This window comes from Hypanus sabinus, chromosome 26, assembly GCF_030144855.1.
Source record: "Hypanus sabinus isolate sHypSab1 chromosome 26, sHypSab1.hap1, whole genome shotgun sequence".
NCBI lineage: Eukaryota > Metazoa > Chordata > Chondrichthyes > Myliobatiformes > Dasyatidae > Hypanus > Hypanus sabinus.
The window spans coordinates 38307950-38324230 of NC_082731.1; the positions used below are offsets into that span (position 1 = coordinate 38307950).

The following is a 16281-nucleotide window of genomic DNA, read 5'->3' on the forward strand; positions in this document are numbered from 1 at the left end:
AGTGTGGCTTCATCACAGTGGAGAAAGATATGGATAGACTTATGGGAATGGGAAGTGTTCACCCCCCCCCCCATAAATGCTGTCTGACCTGCTGAGTTCCTCCAGCATTTTGTGTGTGTTGCTCGGATTTTCAGCATCTGCAGATTTTTATCTTGTTCGAGAGTTTGTGGAAGCCTCTGCCACGTGCCTCAAAACCAGATAGTATTTTTTTATGTGGAGAACTCAGCAGTTCCTTTAATGCATCAAGCTCCCACACACCGGCATTCTATATGTCAAAAGTCAAAGTCCAACCCGCTTATAAATGCAGATAAAAACAAAAACACATGGTGTTCTGCAGATGCTGGAAATGAGGAGCAACTTAAACACAATGGAGCAGGGTCAGAAACCACAGATAGGCCAGCACTGGGCAGGATTTAGGGCTCTAGAAAGTGGGGAAGAGGGGATCAGACCAGCAGGGTGTGACTAGAAATGAAAGATCAACAACATCTGGAAACCGATTGACTGGAAAATGGTGTTTTATTTCTCAAAATCCTGGAGGAACACCTCAGATGAGACAACATCTATAAAGAGGAATGTCCAGTCAATGTTTTCCCTGTGAACTTCGTCGCATACCTTTTGCTAGGTCTCATAACAAAGAAACAATAAATACAGAGTGGATCTGTTCAGAAACATGTTTATTACTTACAAGGAGAAGCACTTGCACTCCTCAATTGATATTAGGCAGCTTCTGCTTTACAGCTTATAAAGTTCATTTTTTATACAAGTTTTCAGGCTATTCTTCAGCTGTTATCTGTTCTGGGAGTCATCCCTAGTTAGAAGCTGCAGTACTCAAGGCCACGCACTGAACTGACCTTCCCTTAGTTCCACATGAAACAACGATCAGAACATTATTTGCCTCCTGTCATGTACACACTTCGCATATAGCAAAGCACTCTGGGATTATACAGGTTCCATTTTGTCACATTACAGGATTTTTTTTTTATTTTTACATTTATATAAAGTTCAGAAAGTTTTGACTTACAAATTGTAACTGGATGGTTAAAAGTTTAACATACAGCATATTTGAACTTCCTCGTCAATGTGAAGTAACTGGTGTTTCAGCTGGTGGGATGATTCTGTAAATCTCTTTGCTCACTCAAGACAAAAGTAAGGCTTCTACTTATTGTGAACTCACTGGAGCATATTAAGGTGGGTTAACTGAATGCCTTCCCATGCCCTGAACAAGTATAAAGCGACTCCCCTGTGTGAACTTGCTGTTACCTTGGGTGAGTTCACATGTCCCTTCCCACACTTGGGAGCTCGCTGGTGTGGGCTGACTGAATGAACTGCTTCCCACACTGAGCAGCTGAATTGCAACTCCCATTGTGAATCCACTGATGTGATTGCAGTTGCGGTGACTGGGCTAATCCTTCCCACGGTCAGGACAGGTGAATAGCCACTCTCCAGTGTAAATTTTCTGATGTGTCCTCAGGTGGGACAGCTGAATGAATCCTTCCCACTTTCAACGTAAATGAACAGGTTCAGTGCAGTGCATTTTCATGTTACGTAACTGAGTATATCCTCTTCCAAACAGACAGCAGTTGAAATGCCTCTCAGGGTTTAGATGACCTAGTGAAGCCCTTCTAAAGTGAGAGCCAGTGAATGGCATCTCTGTACTATCAACTCCCTGGCCATTCATCAGGCCGTATCAGGGGTGTACAGAATCCCACCCACTTAAAGCTGTTGAGTGCCTGGTCTCCAGTGATGGTATGCTGGCATCTGCTCAGGGCCCTGGTCCAACTGGATTTCAATAAGAGGTTAAAACAGAAACTTCATTACAGACACAAACCTGGTGCACATTTCCATCTGGGAAGCGATTCGACTTCCGTTCCAAGGATTGTCAACGACTATGTTGTTACCACCAAGGTAATTGCTATGAATTAAGGTCAATTTACAACTTTTATCTCCAGGCCGCTTCATCGAAATCTCACACCTAGAATGAACCTTGCTATGACTGGTGCCGTGAGTTCTCCGCCTGCACATTCGCGAATCGGTGACATCCACGTGCTCCTGAACCGACAGAAACAGCAGAACTGGCGCGCTGTTGTGCTTCGAGATTCCCACACACAAATCCTTTGCCTCTTGTACCCTGTGAAATGTTCACAAAGGACATCACCAGGTAAAGGACAACATTTCAGCTGAGATAATGTTAGTCTCCATGATAATCCCTGCTATTGCTGTGCTGCAGTGAGGCTCAGCACAATCATTTTCTAACCAGGCACAGTTTAGATATTCGGACACAACATGAAGTTTCTGTCTTCCTGTCAACATCTGAACGGGTCATTTCTGTCCTTTACTACTCTGTGACTTGGCTCACTTTCTCTCTCCGGTATAGCCACACATTATAACCATATAACAATCACACCACGGAAACAGGCCATCTCGGCCCTCCTAGTCCGTGCCGAACTCTTAATCTCACCTAGTCCCACCTACCCGCACTCAGCCCATAACCCTCCACTCCTTTCCTGTCCATATACCTATCCAATTTTACCTTAAATGACACAACTGAACTGGCCTCTACTACTTCTACAGGAAGCTCATTCCACACGGCTATCACTCTCTGAGTAAAGAAATACCCCCTCGTGTTTCCCTTAAATTTCTGCCCCCTAACTCTCAAATCATGTCCTCTCGTTTGAATCTCCCCTACTCTCAATGGAAACAGCCTATTCACATCAACTCTATCCCTCTCAAAATTTTAAATACCTCGATCAAATCCCCCCTCAACCTTCTACGCTCCAATGAATAGAGACCTAACTTGTTCAACCTTTCTCTGTAACTTAAGTGCTGAAACCCAGGTAACATCCTAGTAAGTCGTCTCTGCACTCTCTCTAATTTATTGATATCTTTCCTATAATTCAGTGACCAGATCTGCACACAATATTCCAAATTTGGCCTTACCAATGCCTTGTACAATTTTAACATTACATCCCAACTTCTGTACTCAATGCTTTGATTTATAAAGGCCAGCGTTCCAAAAGCCTTCTTCACCACCCTATCTACTTGAGACTCCACATTCAGGGAACTATGCACTGTTATTCCTAGATCTCTCTGTTCCTCTGCATTCCTCAATGCCCTACCATTTACCCTGTATGTTCTATTTGGATTATTCCTGCCAAAATGTAGAACCTCACACTTATCAGCATTAAACTCCATCTGCCAACGTTCAGCCCATTCTTCTAACCGGCATAAATCTCCCTGCAAGCTTTGAAAACCCACCTCATTATCCACAACACCTCCTACCTTAGTATCATCGGCATACTTACTAATCCAATTTACCACCCCATCATTCTGGGCATGTCCCGCAAATCTACAGTACTAAAGCCCAAGGCATTCACAGGGTTGCTTCTAACAACCTTCTGATTGTTGTGACCCTCCTGCTGTTTCACGGTGGTAAACACCGTGTCAGCAATGCCATTGAACCTTAAGAGCAGGCGGACTGGGCTTCCTCATAGTGGATTGACACCGTGTGTGACTTTGACGGTGTGAACGTTACTGGTCGCTTGTCACCCAGTATGTTGTGATGTGCCCAGAGAGAGTCGAAGGAAAGCCTGGTCTTGATGGCAGAAGGTCAGAAGCAGAGGGCATCGAATAGAAACATAGAAATGAAGGTGATTTTGCTGAAGGGGGGAAGCTGACGCAAAGGTTTTGTTTCTCTCCGTGCCGCGCAAAGCAACATTCAATTTCGCTGTCAGGTAGGTTCAGTACTTCTAAATTTCAGTCTCATTTTAAGTGTAACCTCAGAAAGTGCGGGTATCATATCATTCTCAAAGTTCCACTATTACTTAATTTTCACCCTGTCATCCGATAACCACAAGATAACTACTTCACCTCACAGTCTGGTTTAATGTAATATCACTTCATTATGTGGCCTGAGATTTGTTCCTTTGAGGCAGCTGCACAGTGCAAAGACTTTAAAATGACTACAATTTACAACAGAAATGAGGTGCAAAGGAGGGTTATAAGAGATATAGGAGCAGAACTAGGCCATTGGGCCCATCAAATCTCTGCCATTTCATCGTGGCTGATCCAATCTCCCTCAGCCTCAATCTCCCGCCTTCTCCCCGTATCCCTTCATGCCCTGACTAATCAAGAATCTATCAACCTCTGCCTTAAATATACCCAACAGCTTGGCTGCCACAGTTGCCTGTGACAAAGAATTTTGTCGATACATCACCCTCTGGCTAAAGGACTTATATAAGTTCAAGTTTTCTGCCGCGTGCAAACAAACAAACACACCCAGGGTATAAACGGCATGAGAATTGGGATCAGGTTTGTTACTGCCGCCTTGCAAGGGCTCACCTGCCTGAAAGATGTTCCGTCACGAGTCTCTGAGACTGAGACCACAGGGTTATTTCAAGGAATTTCATTGCATCCTGGAGCACTGAGGCAGTGGTTCTAACTACTGTGTCACATTTCATTTGTACAGTTGTGTGTACGTGTGCTGTCTGTGTGAATGCGTGCGATTCTCCGACGCTGAATACGCAGCGTGTCTCTTCCTCTCAGACCATCATCTTGCACACTTTAGGCCATTCAGCCCATCAAGTCTGCTCCGCCATTCAATCATGGCTGATATATTTTCCCTTTCAACCCCATTCTCCTGTCTTCTCTCTGTAGGATGGCAGGATACTTGTAAGTGTGGAGGAGCAGAGGGATCTGGGGGTACAGATCTGAGGGTAGTTAAGAAAGCTTATGGAGTGTTAGCTTTCATAAGTCAAGAGTCGCAGGATAATGATGCAGCTCTATAAAACTCTGGTTAGGCTATACTTGGGAGCACTGAGTCCAGTTCTGGTCCCCTCACTATAGGAAGGATGTGGAAGCATTGGAAAGGGTACAGAGGAGATTTACCAGGATGCTGCCTGGTTTAGAGAGTATGCATTATGACCAGAGATTAAGGGAGCTACGGCTTTACTCTCTGGAGAGAAGGAGGATGAGAGGAGACATGATAGAGGTGTACAAGTTATTAAGAGGAATAGACAGAGTGGACACCCAGGGCACCACTGCTCAATACAAGAGGACATAACTTTAAGGTAAGGGGTGGAAAGTTCAAGTGGGATATTAGAGGAAGGTTTTATACTCAGAGAGTGGTTGGTGTGTAGAATGCACTGCCTGAGTCAGTGATGGAGGCAGATACACTAGTGAAGTTTAAGAGACTACTAGACAGGTATATGGAGGAATTTAAGGTGGGGAGGTTATATGGGAGGCAGGGTTTGAGGGTCGGCACAACATTGTGGGCTGAAGGGCCTGTAATGTGCTGTACTATTCTATGTTCTATGTAACCTTTGACACCGGACTAATCAAGAACCCATCAAACTCCATTTTAAACATATCCAGTGACTTTCCCTCCACAGTGTTGGAAGGGCTGGCATGAAAAGCACAGGGGAACGAGAAGAAAGAACAGTTACTAAAAGCGGTGAGAGTGAGGGGCAAAAATATTTGTCATATTTAGGAATCACTTGTGTATGCATGTCAGACTTTTGAATTTAATGGGATCCCTTTGGTAAGTTGGGTGCCCAGGGACATCCTGTATGTGTGACTCTCTTACAATGTCAATATGCCTGCACGCCTGTTTCTGAACAGAACCTTTCTGTTCCTGTCACAAGCAGGAGGAAAGCTGCGGGTGCTGTAAATCAAAGCAATGCACTCAAAATGCAAAACCCTTCACTGGGTCTTGCCCCGAAACATTGACTCATTTGCACAGACGGTGCCCGGCCTGCTGAGTTCCTCCAGCATTTTGAGGGTGTTACTCTCTTTTCCTTTGCCTCTTAGTGAACTTCTCTCTCCAAGTAAACACACTTGGGTGTTTGTAAATCACTCAAGGACCCTCCTTTCTCGTGTGTGTGTGTGTGTGTGCGTGTTTTCCTCTTCCTGTTTTTCCAGTCTAAATATCTCCCCCCCCCCCACCGAACCTGCTTGTGTATGTTTCTGTGTGTCACTCCCTCTTTGTCTTTGTCTCCATTTCGACGTGTGTTTCTCTTCCTGTGTGAGTGTCTGTCTCTGACACGTATGTCTCTCCCTGCCCATCTGTGTGCATTACCTCGCTCTGGGGGACAGATGGAGCACTGCCGGCCGCTCCTTTACTAACATCCGTTCACAATGTTTAGCATTCCGTTCCGGATCGACTGCAATCCCACCCGCTAACGCGAGCCGCAGTCACGTGACTCCCTGGCGGATCAGCGGTTCGAGCCTCCGCCTGGCAGCCGCAGCGACCGGGGTTCAATCCCAGCCTCCGCCGCTCTCTGTGTGTGTGTGCGCGGCGTTTACACGTTCTCCCTGCCGCCTGCTCCATTTTCCTCCCGCCACCCAGAGACGTACGCGGGTTAATCGCCCTCTGTGAAAAACGTGAGATGGAAAATAGACTCAGGGAGAGCACAGGGCGGTACCCGACTTTTACACAGAACAGAGTGCAAATAGCAGTAGTTATTGATTGAGATACAGCACGGAACAAACCCGTTCCCGACCTTCACGCCGCACGTCCATCCCCTGATTCAGTCCTAACCTAATCGCAGGACGATTTACAACGACCTATTAATCTTCCAAGTGACTGGGTTTGTATACACTGGAAAATTGGAGCGACTGGGCTTGTATACACTGGAATTTAGAAGGATGAGTGGGGATCTGATTGAAACATATAAGATTAATAAGGGATTGGACACGCTGGAGGCAGGAAGCATGTTCCCGATGTTGGGGGAGTCCAGAACTAGAGGCCACAGTTTAAGAATAAGGGGTAGGCCATTTAGAATGGAGTTCAGGAAAAACTTTTTCACCCAGAGAGTTGTGGATCTATGTCGCCTATCAGCCAATCTCCTCTCCATGCTAGTAGCTCTCTTGTAATACCATTTCATTATCTTGTTTAGCAGCCCCGTGCGCAGCATCTTGTCAAAGCCTTCTGAAAATCCAGGTCAACAACCTCCACTGACTCTCTTTTATCTGTCCTGCCTTTTATTTCCTCCAAGAATTCCAACAGAGACATCAGGCAAGATTTCCCTTTAAAGATGCAATGCTGATTTCTGGTCTACTTTATCGTGTGCCTTCAAGTACTCCGAAAAACTGATCCACATTAATAGAACAACACACACAATGAGCTCAGCAGGTCAGGCAGCATCTATGAGTGACCCTCTTCAGGCCTCTGCCCGAAATGTCGACCGTTTACTCCCATTCATGGATGCCGTCTGACCTGCTGAGCTCTTCCAGCACATTGTGTGTATTACTCTGGATTTCCAGCATCTACAGTACCTCTTGTGTCCCCGTTAAGACTCTTGCTGACTGCTGAATTCGGGCTGACTGGCATACAAATTCCTGCTGTTTGCCTTTCTCCCTTAAAGAATGCAGTGTCAAATGCAACTTTCCAGATCTCTGGAACCGTTTCGGAATCTCATGGTTCATGAAAGATCACTTCTAGGGCCTCCACAATGTCTGCAGCTACCTGTTTCTGAACGCAGGGGTGTAACCCATATTGTCTAGGAGGCTTCTCTGCCTTCAACCCTTTCAGCTTTCCAGGCACCTACTCCTTAGTGACAGTGACTGCACTCACTTCTGCCCCAACACTCTCGAATTTCTAACATGCTACTTTTGTCTTCCATAGTGAGGGCTGATGCAAAATAGTTCTTTCAGTTCATCCACCATTTCTACTTCTCCAGCTTACCAATGTTCATTCTTGCCTATCTTTTGCTCTTTATATCTGATAAAAAGAACTCTTGGTGTCCTCTTTTATATATATGTTAGCTTACCTTCAAATGTCACTTTTCTCTCCTTATTCCCTTCTTAGTTGCCTTCTGTTGGTTTTGAAATGGTTCCCAAACCTGTTGTTTCCCCACAGTTTCTGCTCTGTCCTGCCTGCCCTCTCCTTTTCTTTCATGCTGTCTAACTTCGATCGTCATCTGTGGTTGTCTCACCTCCCCTTTAGAACGCTTCTTCTTCGGGATGAACTTCCCAATGACGCCCAGACACCCCAGCCATTGCTGCTGTACCATCATCCCTGCTCGTGTTCCCTTCCAGTCAATTTTGGCCAGCTTCTCTCTCCTGCCTGTGAGTTACATCCACTCCACTAATATCGATGCATCTGATTTTAGCTTCTCACTCTCAAGCTGAAGGGTGAATAAGATCCCCCACCATTAAGCTCCGAGAACTTCTCAACATGCCCCCTCCATTATCCTACCCACATCTATCCTTCACTTAACAGGGAGGGGTAGAAGGAGCATGACCCTGTTCCGGGGCGGGGGGAGGGATTAAATATTTTCCATCTGGTTACAGGCAATGCCACTCCTGAAACCTCCACCTCTGGATGGTCCACTGGAGGTTTCTCCCAGCGTAGAAGGGGTGTGGGAGTGTGAGGTTTCTGTTGCTTTTGCCACACAGACATCCGGTGCTGGGAAGCATCAGCCCCTCCTTTCCTTTCTTCATTGTTTATGTAACTGTGCCATCTGCATTCTTAACCTCCTGTTCAACCTGCCTGCTAACTTTTCTGCTCCCGATTCCCACACTGGAACAACCAGTTCACCCCGAACCTCCGCTTTGCAGTTTGCCTCCAGTTAGATAATCCGCTCTTTAAACTCCTCGCTGAATTGCTTGACACCACACATGCCCCAGGCTGCACTCCATTTGACAACCTTTGCCCACTCACTCGACCAACCTGTATCCTGTTCCGGAGGCACACAGCCATCGTCGGATTCCCTTTGGCGGTCACCAGCAGACTTGGTCATCTCACATCTCGTTCTCTCCTCCGGGTCGTTAAACAGTGAACAAGTCTGGCTAAGAACCAGTCCCTAGGCTACCCCAAAAGTTTATTTAGTTGATAAGACACAGTGCAGAATAGGCCCTTCAAGCCGTGCCGCCCAGCAATCCCCAGATTTACTCCTAGCCTAATCACAGGACAATTTACAATGACAAATTAACCTACTGACTGGTACGTCTTTGGAATGTGGGAGAAAACCAGAGGAAACCCACACACTCATGGGAGAACGTAGAAGCTCCTTACAGGTAGGGGCAGGAATTGAACCCAGGTTTATGGTACTGCAAGGCATTGTGCTAACCACTACCCTACCGTTATCTTTTTCCGGCCGCACACTAAACCCTGGAGGAACTCAGAGGGTCAGGCAGTGCCTTGGGAGAGAAATAGACAGTTGAGGTTTCGGGTTGAAACCCCCTCCATCTGGTGTCGACAGTCCATTTCCCTCCGTGGAGGCTGCCTGCTCTGCCGAGTTCCTCCGGCGTTTTGCACGTCGCTTCAGATTCCAGAATCTGTGCTCTCCATGAATTCCCTCTTGCTTCCATGAAGCATCTGCTACTCCGATAGGTCCTCGCCAATATCACATGCTCTAAGTTTACATTCCGGGCTCCCATTTCAAACCCTGTCAAAAGCCTTTTGAAAATCTAAGCAGGCAGAGTTTCACCTCGATTAGCCTTTCCTGTCTCATCTTCCTCATTCAGTTCCTTTAATATACAAAACCCAGCGGCCGAGCAACCTTCTCCCCCTCCTAAACTGAGATGGGGCACCAGATATTCACCTCCCTCTAGTGGGGAAAGAATTTCTTACCATCTCCGCCCTTATCGACCGACTTCTTACAATGAACAACCCCGTCCCCTCAGCTGAGGCACAAAATCAAAGGGAGCCATTTCACTCACTGAACACCACCCCCCAACTTCCCATCTAACCTGTCGAACCTTTGGAAGATTCTTGATAAAATCCTTCTCTCCTGAACTCCAGAGAACTACAGGCCAATCTGCTTAATTGCTCCTCTTGGGACAATTCAACCACCCTCCCAAGCTTCAGGAGCCAACCTGGTGAACATTCGCTGTGCTCCCACTGTCACGTGTCTCTCAGTTCTTGTTGACTTCAGGAGAGGGAAACAAGACCAGTCCTCATTGTAGGATCAGAGGCAGATAGGATTAGCAACTTTAAATTCCTGGGTGATACTATTTCAGAGTACCTGTCCTGGACTCATCACATAAATGCAATTACGAAGAAAGCACAGCAGCACCTCTACTTCCTTAGGAGTCTGCATAGATTTGGCATGTCATCAAAAACTTTGACAAACTTCTATATATGTGTAGTGGAGAGTGTATTGACTGGCTGCATCATGGCCTGGTATGGAAACACCCATGAAAAATCCAACAGAAGGTAGTGGACTCGGCCCAGTCCATCACGGGTAAAGCCCTCCCAACCACTGAGCACACCTACATGAAACACTGTTGCAGGAAAGCAGCATCCATCATCAGAGATCCCCACCACCCAGGCCGTGCTCTTGTCTTGCTGCTGCCATCAGGTAGAAGGTACAGGAGCCTCAGGAGTTGCACCACCAGGTTCAGGAATAGTTACTACCCCTCAACCATCAGGCTCTTGAACAAAAGGGGACACTTGCCCCATCATCAAAATCACAACCATTGCTAAGGACTCTTCATCTCACATCCTCGTTATTTAAACATACTTATTTACAAGAGCACAGTTTGTTGTCTTCTGCACTCTGGTTGATCTTTCATTGATCCTGTCATGGTTACTATTCTATAGATTTGCCGACTATGCTCACAGGAGACTGAACCTCAGGGCTGTAAGTGGTAACATATATGTACTTTGATAATAAAGTTTACTTTGCACTCCACAAGCAATGTACTCGATGCGAACAGACATTGCAGGCGTTAAAAGCCAAAGTCAACATTCTTGCAATTGCAAAAATAAAAGTTGTAGTTTTCTCTGTCAGTCACCTCTAACTGCTGCTTTTGTTTCATTCATTCCCATGCTCCCCTGCTCTCCATCATATACTTTTACCAGGACTACAGTCCAGAGCTCCAAATTCTGTCCTGTACTGCCCCGTCTCCAGTTTCTGACCTTGTTCCACTAAACATCCAACTCACAGTTCCCCAACTCTCCTTTCAGACTTTAGCGGAGTTGCTACAATGCAACTCTTGCCGCTGTGTGAAGCCCAGCCCTTCAGAAGCAGTGACAATTAACTATAAATGTTTGAAAGAGCAGGGATTAAGGAGGTTGTAAACAACGTCATTCTTCCTCAGCCAGAGATTTGAGGGACGGAGAACTCGTCAGACATGTCCTGATGAAGGGTCTTGGCCCGAAACGTTTATTCATTTCCATAGATGCTGCCTGGCCTGCTGAGTTCCTCCAGCATTTTGTGTGTGTATTGCTTTGGATTTCCAGCATCTGCAGGCTCTCTTGTGTTTGTAACTTCAGTAAACTCATCTTCCCTCAGTCCGCAGAAAATTCAAGGGAAACCTCTTCACCCACAGGGAGAGGTGGACAGCAAGGATGGATTTAAAAGAGCTGTCGTGGAAAAGAAACACAAGCTGGGCTGAGTCTACTCCCTACAGTATACTGGGCGCTTTGTAGATTCACTGAGTACTTGAGAAAGAGTTTAAAATAGAATTTATTTACTAGTCGGAGATGCAGAATATGGAACTCCAGTCCCATTACAGGTGAACATCAGCAGAGGAAACTCCCCACATGCCCAGTGACCAGGGTGCAGAACTGGCTGTGATGAGCAGCAGCAATAATTGTCTGACACCAGACAATAAGAGTCTGATGCCAACAGTCACTGAACTTGCTTCTGGATTCTGCAACTGCGATGGTTAAGTATCCAGCATGCAGCTTATTTAAGCTTTGTCCCCAGTGTGAACCTGCCGGTGTTTCACAAGGTTGGACGACTGAGTGAATCCCTTCCCGCATTCGGAGCAGGTGAATGGCCGCTCCCCGGTGTGCACTCGCAGGTGGGTCCGCAGGTGAGATAACTGGGTGAACCCCTTCCCGCATTCAGAGCAGGTGAACGGCCGCTCCCCGGTGTGAACCCGCTGATGTCTCTGCAGAACAGACGACTGGGTGAACCCCTTCCCGCAGACGGAGCAGATAAACGGCCTCTCCCCGCTGTGAACTCGCTGGTGTTCCTGCAAGTGGGATGCCACAGTAAATCGCTTCTCACAGTCAGAGCAATTGAATGGCCTCTCCCCAGAGTGAACTCGCTGGTGTCTCAGTACAGTAGATGAAGTACTAAATCTCTTCCCACAGTCCGAGCAGGTGAACGGCCTCTCCCCGGTGTGAACTCGCTGGTGACTCATCAGTTTGGATGGTTCAATGAATCCCTTCCCACACTCGGAGCAGGTGAACGGCTTCTCCCCGGTGTGGACGCGCTGGTGTTTCACCAGACCGCTGGAGAGGGTGAATCTTCTCCCGCACGCGGGGCAGAAAAACGGCCTCTCCCCTGTGTGAACTCGCTGGTGCTTCTGCAGGTGAGTTGACTGCGCAAATGCCATCCCGCAGTCCGAGCAGGTGAACGGCCTCTCCCCGGTGTGAACTCGCTGGTGCATCATCAGGTTGGAGGAGTGGGTGAATCCCTTCCCGCACACGGAACAGGCGAACGGTCTCTCTCCCGTGTGAATCCGCTCATGGGTCAGCAGCCCAGATGACTGGGCGAACCCCTTCCCGCAGGTGGGGCAGATAAAGGGTCTCTCCCCACTGTGAACTCGCTGGTGTGTCTTTAGGTGGGATGACTCAGTAAACACCTTCCCACAGTCCGAGCAGGTGAACATCCTCTCCTCAGTGTGATCTGCCTGGTGACTCATCACATGGGAGAAGAGTGAATTCCTTCCCACACACAGAACAGATGAATCGTCCCTCTGCTGTGTGACCTCGCCGCTGTGTCTGCAGGTGAGATAATTCAGCGAATCCCACCCAGATTGTCAGCAGATGAGTAGCTTCTCCTCGGGTGTCCCATCGCGTGGGATAAATTAGTGACTCCCGTCCCACACACGGAACAGTCTCTCTCCTGTGTGACCTCCCCTCTACGTCAGTAGGTGGAACGATCGAGTGTGCCCCCCTCCCATGCACAAAGCAGGCAAACTCACCAGTGTATCTGCGGGCCAGCGAGGCGAGTGAATCCCTTCCCACACTGAGAGAAAGTGGATTACTTCTCCCTGCCGTCCCTCCTCTGACGAGTCGAAGTCAGACGTCGTGAATCTCCTGCACAGTCAATGTATCGTTGAAAACCTGACCTCTGGTGAACAAACGTCCTCAGCACCCCGGTTCCAGTGGGTTTCACAGAATTCAAACGGAACACTTCACTTCAGGCACAAAGTGTTTCATTTGTTGGGATGAGATCTCCCATGATCCACCGCCGTTACAAAGGCTGGGTGGTGGCATATGCACTCCGGACTTTGGGGTGAGTCGTCCTGGGTTTGAACCCGGCCGGCTCCTTGCTGGTTGAGATTGAGCGCTGGCCTTGTAAAAACAGACGAATGTTTAAGAAACCGCAAGGTTTGCTCTCCGAAATCTCCAGGTTGGTTTGCGCAAATCTCACCCCTTCGCTCAGCGCACGCTGGGGTTCTCCTTGCTGCGAATGATGTGCTGCCTTGTCGAGCACCTCCTCCTCTACATTCAAAGGTCCATGGTATTCAAATTCTGGAGACGCACTGTTGTGTCCAAGGTCCCTGCACAAAAATCCATTGCTGTTTCTAACCTGTGAAAGGAAAATTATAAAAGGCGTCAATGGTTGAAGGACAGGGTTTCTGGATGAGTTCATTTTAGTTTGTTTGACATATTATTACAGAAAGGTTTCAACCCAAGTTGGTGAAACTCTCCTCACCTTCTATCTGGGCACAGTGGAGGCATCTCGACTGACCACCAAGTTTTCAAGCTGTCTTTCTCTCTGTATCAAACCAATGATGGGCAGAAATGGCCTAATCTATGACTTTGCTCCATTAGGATTATTTCAAGTCCTGCAACATGTCCCCCAGCGTTACAACAAGCACATAATGTTACATGGCTGCTCCTGGAGACTTTCGACTGACTCTCACCTTCCCTCCATCATCAGGTGAACTCACCGAGCCCAATGCCAGTTAATACCAAGAGGAAGTGATTAGACATTCTCGATGGAGATTGTTAATTTGTGACACTTCTGTGATGTCAAACCTACAGGTCACTTGTTATCCAGGACAATGCGTTTGGTAACATTTTGTACACAGAATTAATGGGGCAAAACATTCTCACAGGTGAAAGGTCAGAACTAGACGACCTTGAACAAAAGTGATTTTCTAAAAAAAATACTGAAGCTGAAACAAGGATTTATTTTCTATGTAGCACTAATTGACATTTTAATTGACTGGTAGGTAGATCCAATGCCTTCCTTCCAAAATTCACAATAAATTTATTATCAAATTACGTATGTCACCATATACAACCCTGAGATTCACTTTCCTGTAGGCATACTCAGCAAATCTGTAGAATAGTAACTACAACAGGAGTGCACAAGACAACAAACTGTGCAAATGCAAATATAAATAAATAAGATATACAAGCAGAGTCAGGCCATTTGAGTCTGCTCCACAAATAACGACAACACTGAGATAAGAAAAAAAAAGTCCTTAAAGTGAGATAATTGGTTGTGGAAAAAAATCGCAATATATGGACAAGTGAGTGTAGTTACCCCTTTTGTTCAAAGAGCCTAGTGCTTCTTTTAGGCCTCAATGTTCGCCTTGTGTTTTAACTGGGAACAGTATCCATAACTCATTTCCCTGAAAGCTACCTTCAAATTTCTTCATCCGAGATCCACTCGGAACTAATTACATTTTTCAAATCTTTAAACGCGATTGCTAGAGCTTGCCAGTCTCTAGGAGATCTGCTGATCTATCCGCTCCAATTCCCTCCTCCTGCAACTCCGAACACTTTCTGCGGGCGGGCTGGAAAAGAACAGGGGGGGGGGGTTCAACCATGGCCGCTTCGATACCCAGAAGGCAACAGGTTTCAGAAACCTGTCTATCAAAGGTAGCGACAGCGCCTTCGCCCACCAATCCCAGGGCCCGGATGTGTACCGTGGAGCCACGGAGAGGGGAAAGGGGGAACTGTCCCAGCGTACTGACCTACGAAGTGCCGGAGCTCGGAGCAATTGTTCCCGCGATCGAGATGCGAGCCCGGTGCTGATGAAACCGTGGCCCAACGCCCCGCTCCTACCTGCCGCCGACCTCCCGCAGCCTGTCATCCACTGGACGCATGCGCGCTTTTCTGCCTTCGGCTCTTGCTCGCCGCGCATGCGTACTTGACTGATCGGGAACCTGCGATTTGAAGCGGCTGTCAGTGATTTCGCATGGGGAACGAAAAAGGCTCTCTTGCATTGAATTTACTTTATTTCTTACATCCTTCACATACATGAGGAGTAAAAATCTTTACGTCTCCATCTGAATGTGCAATCGTAGTTAGTAACTTACAACGATTTATAATAAATAGAACAGTCAATGTAAATCAACGTGAGTTCATCAGTCTGATGGCCTGGTGGAAGACGCTGTCCCGGAGCCTGTTGGTCCTGGCTTTTATGCTGCGGTACCATTTTCCATATTGTAGCGGCTGGAATAGATTGTGGTTGGGGTGACTTGGGTCCCCAATGATCCTACGGGCCCTTTTTTACACACCTGTCCTTGTAAATGTCCTGAATCATGAAAAGTTCACAACTACAGATTCGCTGGGCTGTCCGCACCACTCTCTGCAGAGTCCTGCGATTGAGGGAGGTACAGTTCCCATATCAGGCAGTGATGCAGCCAGTCAGGATGCTCTCAATTGTACCCCTGTAGAAAGTTCTTAGGATTTGGGAGCCCACATTGAAGTTCCTCAACCGTCTGATTTAAGAACACAGCTGGTGTATACAGACCACGTGATCTCCTCAGTGATGTGGATGCCGACGAACTTGAAGTTGTTTACCCTCTCAGCCCCAGACTAGAGAGTCCTCTGTTACCAGCACTCACTTACAGGGGCAAATGTGTAGCCCACCGTGTGTGAGAGAACATCTCTACTGAACCTGCTGTGTCAGGTACCCGAATAGTATCATTGTACTGTTGTGGCAAACTCCACAGTGTACCTTTCTGTGAGATGTGGGGATTCTGGGAGATCTCCAGCCTCGCTCGTCTGAGCTGCAGAGACGCCAGCGAATTCACGCAGGGGAGAGATCGTTTTATATGCAGGAAGAGGTTCGTCAGTCACTTAACCTACCGGCACACCAGCGAGTTCACACCGAGGAGAAGCCGCTCACCCGCTCTGAGTGTGGGGAGCGATTTATTCAGTCAGCGGGACCTCTGGTGGTCAATCAAGGGAAACGACTAAATATGTTGAAGTTGTGTCAGATGCGGAGCACCTTTTCCAACAGGCTCCCTCACCTCCGTTCTCACAAGGACCGTTACAGAAAATCTTTCCTATCAAATGCAATAAGCGTATACAACAGTTCATCTCTGTGAAAAAGGAGAACACACATCATTGTACAA

The 16281-nt window shown here is 47.2% G+C and overlaps 1 protein-coding gene across 1 annotated transcript in view; it reads right to left on the minus strand.

Moving 5' to 3' along the window:
* Nucleotides 1-16281, minus strand: part of LOC132381748 (zinc finger protein 271-like) — a 30066-nt gene extending 13785 nt beyond the window's left edge. Inside the window, exons 1-4 of the mRNA XM_059951319.1 lie at nucleotides 14893-16281; nucleotides 11644-13493; nucleotides 6171-6367; nucleotides 1935-2128 (exon numbers count right to left, since the gene is read on the minus strand). Of these exons, the coding sequence (XP_059807302.1) occupies nucleotides 1935-2128; nucleotides 6171-6367; nucleotides 11644-12600 (1348 nt within the window). The 5' untranslated portion in view covers nucleotides 12601-13493; nucleotides 14893-16281. The remainder of the gene's footprint in view (nucleotides 1-1934; nucleotides 2129-6170; nucleotides 6368-11643; nucleotides 13494-14892) is intronic.